The sequence below is a fragment of the Lycium ferocissimum genome, unplaced genomic scaffold, assembly GCF_029784015.1.
Source record: "Lycium ferocissimum isolate CSIRO_LF1 unplaced genomic scaffold, AGI_CSIRO_Lferr_CH_V1 ctg18219, whole genome shotgun sequence".
NCBI classification, from domain to species: domain Eukaryota; kingdom Viridiplantae; phylum Streptophyta; class Magnoliopsida; order Solanales; family Solanaceae; genus Lycium; species Lycium ferocissimum.
The window spans coordinates 1-9,414 of record NW_026717677.1 but is presented as its reverse complement, the minus strand read 5'-3'; the positions used below and the strand labels follow the sequence as shown (position 1 = coordinate 9,414).

The 9,414-nt window shown below is 39.5% G+C and overlaps 1 protein-coding gene across 1 annotated transcript; it reads right to left on the bottom strand.

Moving 5' to 3' along the window:
• Window positions 1–479: 479 nt before the first annotated feature.
• Window positions 480–1,594, bottom strand: LOC132042834 (uncharacterized). Its single transcript, XM_059433348.1, has 3 exons — window positions 1,382–1,594; window positions 970–1,165; window positions 480–529 (listed from the first exon to the last, which is right to left on the bottom strand). The coding sequence occupies exons 1-3, from the start codon at window positions 1,592–1,594 to the stop codon at window positions 480–482; spliced, it is 459 nt and encodes a 152-aa protein (XP_059289331.1).
• Between the last annotated feature and the right edge of the window lie 7,820 nt (window positions 1,595–9,414).

Genomic DNA, 9,414 nt, shown 5'->3' with positions numbered 1-9,414 from the left:
AGGGTTTCATTAATTTAGGGTTTTAGGACTTTCATACACCATTAGAGAACCTAGAACTAGCATGAGAACTTAAAAGAGGAATGGAAATGAACAAAGTAATGGTTAGGACTTACCCTCAAAGATGCTTCCACCAAAGTAATAAATAAAATCGCCTCTATTGCTCTGGGAACTGTTTATGGGAGTTTGTGACTAATGACTCGAACATAGCAATATAAAAATAGGTTACTGTTTCCCGACGATTGTTGTAGTGGTTGGCATTTCCGCCCTAGCTGTCCCGCTATAGCAGTCAGACACCGCGCTATGGCAGACCTCATTAAATGACACGACTCGCCTTAGTGGTCCAGACCGCGCCGTAGTGGTCCCGCTATGGTGGACATCCCCAATTCCCCGATCGCTGCTGTGGCGGTCTAAGTTCCGCTGCGGTGTTTTTGCTGTAGTGGAACCACGCCTTCTACGGCGGTCACACCAGAACTAGAAACTTATGGTTTTTCACCAAGTCTTCTCAAAATCCCTATATCAGTCCGAGGCCCTACATACATAAACCAGATATACACACAATGGTAAAAATACGCTAAGAACTCACCCGTGGCCTTAGAATTCTCAACGGAGGTCTAATTTACTAAGTCAACCCCCAAACGGAATAAAAAGGTTTTCAAACAAGTACACAAAATGTAATAAAATGCCTCGGGAATCAAACCATCCACCCCAACAAGTCATAATCGACCCTCCGGACCTTACAGAATAGACGAAAATCCTAAAAAGGTCCATTTACCCAGAAGTCAACTATTGTTCAATTTCATTCACTTAAGGATTCTTACTCCTTAAGTTTTCACTAAACTCGCTCCTAATCTCGGAAACGGGTCAACATGGGTAAATTGGTCAAAACGTACATACAGGTCGTTACATCATATACCAATTAAACCACCGTTCGTCCTCAAATGGACAAGGAAGAAACAAAAGGAAAGGTACCTGACTGGGTGAAAAGCTGGGTATACTTATTACGCATGTCGGACTCGGTCTCCCAAGTGGCCTTCTCAACTGTACGACTCTTCCACTGAACCTTTACTGATGCTATCTCTTTAGACCTTAACTTACAAACCTCTCTATCTAAAATGGCAATAGGCTCCTCCTCATAAGACAAACTCTCATCTAGCAAGATTGAATCCTAAAGAATGATGTAAGAACCGTCACCGTGATATCTTTTCAACATAGACATATGAAACACCGGGTGAACACCCAACAAACCGGGAGGAAGAGCCAATTCATAAGCTACCTCCCCTATACAGTCAAGAATCTCAAATGGACCAATGAACCTAGGACTGAGCTTGCCCTTCTTCCCAAACCTCATCACACCCTTCATGGGTGAGACCTTCAACAAAACCTGCTCCCCAACCATGAACTCAAAATCTCGAACCTTTCGATCTGCATACTCCTTCTGTCTACTCTGAGCCGCTAAAAGCTTATCTTGAATCACCTTAACCTTATCTAACGATTCCCTCAAAAGATCAGAACCCCACAGCCTTACCTGAAAGGCATCAAACCATCCTATAGGAGATCGGTATCTCCTCCCATAAAGAGCCTCAAATGGACCCATATCAATGCTCGAATGGTAACTTGTTATTATAAGTAAACTCCGCCAACGGTAAGAACTGGTCCCAATGACCACCAAAGTCAATCACACAAGCTTTGAGCATGTCCTCGAGAACCTGAATTGTCCGCTCAGACTGATCATATGTCTGAGGGTGAAAAGCGATACTGAGATCAATCGAGTACCTAACTCGGCCTGTAAAGTCCTCCAAAATGGGGACGTAAACTGAGGGCCTCTATTAGAGATGATGGAAATAAGGACCCGATGCAAATGAACAATCTCACATATATAAATTTGGGCCAACTTCTGAGCAAAGGTAGGTAACCTGAACCGATATGAAATGAGCAGACTTAGTCAACCTATCAACAATGACCCAAATCGAATCAAACATGCCCAAGGTCTTCGGAAGACCAACGACAAAATCTATGGCTATCCTCTGAAGCATACCCCCGTTTGTTCACATAATTAACACGTACCTACTCATAGAAGGTCTCATTGAGAGACACCAATTGGAATCGATAGATACCAATTAGCCCGTCAAGATACCAATTGGAATCACCCAGAACCAACTGGATTCAACTAGGAGACGGCATATTCGGGTTAGCACGATAGAATGAACGAAGGGAAACTTCTAGATGTCCTATAGCCTCTTGCGGATAGGTATGGATGTCATCGTACCATTTCACAAGACTCTACTGGACATTTGCTCTTATGCTTGTGACCCCGGTAACCTAGGCTCTGATACCAACTGTCACGACACAATTTACGGGCCGTACGGGCACCTGCCATATTACTACTTAGTAGGCGAGCCCTTACCAACCAACCTAATGTTCAACCTATTTTGTTAACAACACAATACTTAACATTCACAAATTAAATGAAAAATTCACGATGACTCTGTTATTGATACAAGAAAACTGAAAAATCACCGGGATCTAGTCTAGATAGGTACAAGAGCTCCTATTACACAAAGATAAACAAAATAATACACAACTATGGAGTGAGATGAACGAGGCTGTAGGAAGAGGCCTGGTAATCTACACGAAGAAACTTCAACTTAAACCTGCAACATATCTACACCCAAAAGGGATATAGCAAGAGTAGTATCAGTACACCACACGTACTGGTAAGCATCATAGGTCAACTAAGATTAGTTTACGCAACACAATATAAAGTCAATAAGATAAGTAGATAAGTCAATGACCCTCAAGACTCCCAACATAGATTATTACACCTATACGAACTTATCTTCATACTCCCAATTATTCACTCCTCCTATTCCCTTAGTAATACCAGTTATCCAACTAGTTAATGAAGTCGTACTCCATATTCCCTTAAGTCAATTAATTAAGCTTATCTCCTCATTTACTCTAACATCTAATTCCTGACTGTTAGTGTCACCACCCAAATCGATGAGCCGTGACGAATGCCCCGCCACTACTGGCCAAGCACTCCTATGCTTGCATTTACTGCTCACTGACTATCCTGGGCCCATACACAATCTGTAGCTGAGCTGTACTGTCTCCCGAACAATCAACATAAAAGACACCGTACCGGGAACTCACGGCCAACGCATACATATAGACATAAACACTGAGAATAACAACAGCGTGAGCCGATTTGCCACCACACATATATACCGTACAACAAAATACACGCCAACAGGATGCGTAATATCACATCGTATATCACTCGTCTCTGCACCTCTATGGAGTACAAATCGTAGAAATGACAGACAAGGCCCGCCGTACCCATATATGTACATAACCGAATAGCATACCAAAAGGAGTGTAGATCCGGATCAATGGAGCGTACCGACTGCAGCTGAGGGGAGGTCCTACTGCGATGGATCGTCCGACTAGCTACCTGATCTTGCGGGCATGAACGCAGCGTCCACAAGAAGGGACGTCAGTACGAGTAATGTACCGAGTATGTAAGACATGAATATTAACATAATAAGGGATGTAAAGTATGAACAATAACAGAATGGAAATATAGAGCATATTGTGAGGTAAAAGAATAACCTATACATGTGAGTGCCTCTTAGGGCGGATGTCATGCTTGCTAGCTTTCTTTTGAAAAACATTTCTTGTTTATATATATAGAAAATAGAACATATCATATTTTCGAGGCGTCGGCTCCGATCCATTTAGCCACATATGTCCCGCGTCCGGGCATCCCACGTCCGGGATGAGATCATATTATACCAGCCGATCGGGGGTTACACGCGTATATAACGCTCTGGCCCTTTTTCCCATATTCCCCATTTACATATACATATATCATATAAGAGAGAGCCCAAGAAAAGCTATGACTCTATCGGAGTGACGTAAGGTCGGTAACCTCCGATTATATTATGGAATAATCATGGTCGCTTTGTCTCACCTTGAAGGAACAATTATTATAAGGTGAGACTATCAATGAAAAATAGCATCAAGAGAAAACATAGAATAGGGTCATAAATCTCATAAGGCGTCAATTCATATACTACTTTGAAGTCTTTTGAAAACAGAGTCATTATCAAAGAATAGAATTGAGGATCAAGAAATAGCTCAATATTCTCATATTTATATTGAATTCACAACTTGAGACTTTCAGACGTGAAACCATAGACATATTCTCATCTTTGACATCATTGTTGTCATTACAAAAATATGTCCGTCGTTGTAGTCATAAAAGCTTACAAATCCTAAACCTTTGTTTTGGAAAAATACAGAAATTTTGGAAAAATATTTACGGGTTATTGGGAAAGGAATCATGCCTTGGAATTATAGACTTTTAACCTTTTATAACAAGGAAGATATGGAAACATTTATGAAATCATAACCTAGGGATCATGCCTTTGAAAGAAAGGGACGAGCCTTAACATACCTTTTTGGTCGCCTTAACTTTAACTATTCAACGCTTGGCCTCCCAGGCTCATAAATTTATATTCAAGAAAATCTGTACTATTGTTAGACTCATCTTCATAGGCCTGTCTTAAGCCCTCGAACTAACTCTTTCTAGAATCTGCTGAAATTTCGGCAGCATCTCCCCTGTTTATATGCCTAGCCCGAAGTCACAATTCGGCAACCAACAACAACAACAACAACAACAAGACAATAACATCATTCCCAACACCAATATGAACCATAAAACATCCCACACGATGTTTTCCAATTTCCACAACCAACCAACTCGCTCTACGATTATTTAACGACTTTATCTCCGTAAATAAACCAAAAGTAACATTAATAAGGAGAGATTCATACCATATTTTTGTTAGAACAGTGATATCTTCAATATCCACCTTGAATCCACCGCAAAATCATACTAGAATCACGTTTATCTGAGCTTCGATTAATACTCCGTCACTTGAAAATTGCTTACTTCTTGTTTCCCTCACTCTCCCTCTTCACTTTTTGGATTTTTCTAACAAAATCTGATGGAAAAAGGGGGGTTTTTACCCTTTATATAGGGTCAAATTCGGGGGTCACTGTAGGGTTTTACTGTAGCAGTACTGTAGCAGGTCGGTTACTGTAGCAGTACGGTAACGTCCATAATTCTCTACTCCGATGTCCTATTGATGAGCGGTTTGTTGCGTTGAAAACTAGACTTGACGAACTTCATTTTAGGCTTTTGTTTCACTTCAAAACACTTCATATGCTGAGAGATATTCGTCGCCCAAGTGGAACCAAAATTTTCACATAAAACATTACCCATCCTTTCTTCAAAGTCATACTACTTCATTTCTTCCACTCATTTCCTTATCAAATCTTCCGGTATACCTTATATACATCTTTCACTCATTAAATATACTTAATAATGCTTGCTCCTTATATTCCAGAGTGGTTTTACTTAACCCTAACTCAACGTACTTATATTTCAACTTTGATAAGTGCTCTTCAAAGATACGGGGTGTAACATCATTCACCCCTTAAAAACATTCATCCTCGAATGTTGCAGTATTGCTAACCCACGACACCATTTTTGATTCCTTAGAACCGTTATTCTTCCCTTAGGGTCCGATTACCATTTGCTTAGACTATAACTTGGTTCAGTCTCTTCTCATCTTCCCTTAACTCTTTCATTGCCTTCAGTCAGCTTCTTTCACTTCTTTGTCTTCATGTATATGGTCAAAAATTAATTGGCATCTCGCTCTCATTTTGTCTCCATTATTGTAGTCTTGACTTATCGTGCTATCACTATTCATCGGCCCGTAAGTACTCTCCCCTTTTTTTTCTCGCTCCTTATTCCCTTGTTAGTGGGCAGCTACCTTTCTCTCTCTACGGCGTCCTCTTTGCGTTTATCTCTTCGGTACCATCTCGGGCTATCCTTTTTGTACCCGTTGATCTTAGCTATACACTGTAGCAATTTTTCTGTAGTCCATTAGTTAGGCTCTCTAATCCTTACATCCTTGTCGCCATCTCTTTTACCCTTACATTCCAAATGTTTACCCAGCATAACTGTGTCGCTAGTGAACCTAATGGTTATGTTCCTTTCTAAGGCCAGTTATATCGTTATTCGAAATAAGTATATACGTAATGCTTCTTCACCATTTGTTGTCCTTCGCAGGTCGATTACACATTATGGCAAACTTATAATCCCGGTTCGACTAATTTCATAGCTCGCAATATCTTTGAGCTCCTGCTATAACTTTTCTTTACTTCTTTCCCTCACATCTATCAATACAATCCCAGAAGCATAGGACTATGGCAATTCTTCTATTATGACTCTCTTGCAACGCAAGTATACTTATCTGCGATTTCCTTGTATCGGCGATCGTTCGTCAGTCGTTATTCCTTGTTGGCTTTCCAGTGTGGCCTTCTTACAATTTTAGTTGGGCATAGCTTCACGTTGACGGTTCATATAATTCCATAGCATATGCTATCATTCAGTATAATTAGTGGTCCATGAACTATTTTCTAATATCCAATGAACTCTTTTATTTCCATTCATAGGAGCAACGTTCTTTCTTTCCTTCAAAAATTTTCAAACTACCAATCGTTGTTCCTTTTTTATTATAATTGTCATTGTCATCCCAAGTGTTATTTGGGTTCGTCATCCTCTCTAACACCCTTTGTAAATTTAGCTTAGAGACCTTTCTTGCTCTTTTCATTACCCTTTAGGGCATGTCTGTTACATCCCGTGTTTTTATGCGTTGGAAAGCGTATGAGTTAAATGACATTGGAAATGGAAACGAGGTTATCCCCCAAGCTTTTAGGTGGTTAGAGTGATGGTACAGATGTGTTGTAAATATTAGAGGTTAAACAAATCGAAAAAAATAAGTTTCGTCGAGGTTCAAATTTATTTGAATGAAATACGGTCCAAGCTATAATATCTCATATTTTGGACTAGGAAATTGAATCGTCCATCATGAGCAAATTTACCCGAGTTCGGAATATTTGGTTATATTCAAGCATGAAAATCAAGAACTTGGTGTATACGAGGAATGAAGTCCCGAAATGATTTAAGATGAAAGAGTGTGACGACGATGATTGCAAATAATATTTTATGTATGGCAAATGAGGCTATGGACTAGTGTTTTATTACATGGTCATGGTAATGAGTATATGAAGTGTGTTGCAAAGGTTATTATTTAAGTGAATTGGGATCAAGAAATTAATTAGGATTATCGAATAAAAATTACGTGGACGATAATTTTTTAGTGTTTGGTAATGAGCACAACCTTTGGATTTATAGGAGAGAACATGGAAATAATTGAATTAAAAGGATGAAAACAAGTTTTCAAATAGTGAGTCATAGCACATGAAATGCTTGTATGACATCTGTAAAGTAAGATCATGATAATTTGGATATTAACATTTGTATATTGCAAATCACGTTTAGGAAATTAACATGGAAAGGAATAAGACAACTTGAAATATGAAGTGTTCACGAAGACTATACATATATATATATATGAGCAGCCATTTTTCCACGCGGAGGAGAAGCTAAAGGTAGCAACGTACATTCTTATTTTGGTAGCAGCAACGTCTATTTATTCTCAAGAGCAACTAAGCGGGTCTTGCCCTCTTCTCTGATCTCGTTGTTCCGCTTTGTCGTGTTGTTGAAATCGAGCTTTCTTAGAAGTGAAGTAAGGTGGAAGAAGAATAGTTCTTGGCGTATAAGGTGAGTATATATTGTCCTTGGTGGTGCTAATAATTATTTTGATGTTGCCTATGGAGAATTGATGAAATAAACACGAACTTGCGAATAGAAGCTGTTATTTGGAAAGAGTTGAGTTTGTGGCGGAGTTTTCTTTGATATAATCATATGATGTAAGGTTGGAATTTGTGGTAAATCATGTCTTTGTCATGTTGGGAACATTTTTAAGTTAAGAAGGAAACATATAATAAGTGCTATGGATTGTACGGATCCCAACTAGAGCTTGTCACTCGTTATATGATATTGTGAGTTGTTATAACACACACACACACACACACACACACACACATATATATATATATATATATATATTGATTGTATTGTTGAGGTCTATTTTGTTGTTGAAATTTTGTTGTTGCGATATCTTACACTGGATTGGGAGGTACTAATGATATAGGGGAGGTGCTGCTCATTTCGTTTTAAAATTAAATTATCAATTGATATATACGATATACGAAGGCCTTCTTAAGTCATGTGCATATTCGTACGATTATAGGTTTGGCATATTAATTGTGGAAGTTCGTGGTTGGACTGAGTTCTTGAATGACGTGAGGTATGTTAAGGCTATCCCTTCTTTCTTTTTGGCATGAATTACATAAACGAGCGAACGAGGAACATACAGGACTCCAATGAATTCTAGTTCTCGGCGGTACTTGACATGACGAGTGTCTTTGATTCTCAAGTGTCGGTTCATTCTAATCATTCTATTAAGTCCCAGATGATGCTATAGTTTGCATATGGTTGCTCATGATATTCTACTCGTGCATGTTGTTAATATATCATTCACCGAGTCCCGGGCCGGGTATGTATTCGTGCACAGTTTCATTGCATTATTCATAGAGTCCCTCGGCTAGAGGGCCGGGTACGGTATATATATGATTATTATATTATATATGGATCGGGCCATACGTTCCTCGCATTATTATATTATCTATGGATCGGGTCGTACGTTCCTCGGCATTATTATATTATATATGGATCGGGCCGTATGTTCCTCGGCATTATTATATTATGTATGGATCGGGCTGTACGTTCCACAACACTATCAGTATATTATAATCTATGCCTATCATACGCCATAGAGTCAGTTTCAGTCATATAGAGTTACGCAGATATTCTCAGATATTAGCCACAGATGCGTTCGATTATGATATTGGTTTCATGATCCATGCACTTGATGTTCTTATGCCTTACATACTCGGTACATTGTTCGTCATGACGTCCCTTTGCACGGGGCGCTATGTTCATGCCACACAGTCCCAGATTGTTTTGCAGGTAAAAGTATTCAGCTAGGATGGTTGGCTATCAGCTGGGATTGGCAAACTCCATTTTCTTCCTGGAGCAGTACAAAGTCATTATGGTTATCATGTGTGTCTACGGGTATGTCGGGGCCCTGTCCCAATTCATATGATTCAAGTGTTTACTCTTAGAGACTTTGCAGACAGTGTCCTGTGGTTAGTATGTTGAGATGTCATTCGTTGAGTAAAGCTGTTACACCTTAGAAAATTCCCCGTTAGCGTACAGTGAATAGACGAGCGAGGGGTATGATGTATACGAGGTTTGGGCACGTAAGAAATAGCAATTGACGATCCTAATTAAGATTTCCAAAGACATTCGGGTTAAGGAAAGAAAGTTGTTAAGAGGAGCGAGCCATATGTTGAGTATCGGATAAGAATTAC

Coding starts and splice junctions, on each gene's coding strand:
- LOC132042834 (XM_059433348.1), bottom strand. CDS start 1,594: ATGGGTCCATTTGAGGCTCTTTATGGGAGGAGATACCGATCTCCTATA. Junction 1,166..1,381: donor AGTTCATGGTTGGGGAGCAG/GTTTTGTTGAAG, acceptor ATCATTCTTTAG/GATTCAATCTTGCTAGATGA. Junction 530..969: donor CCAGCTTTTCACCCAGTCAG/GTACCTTTCCTT, acceptor TTATGTATGTAG/GGCCTCGGACTGATATAGGG.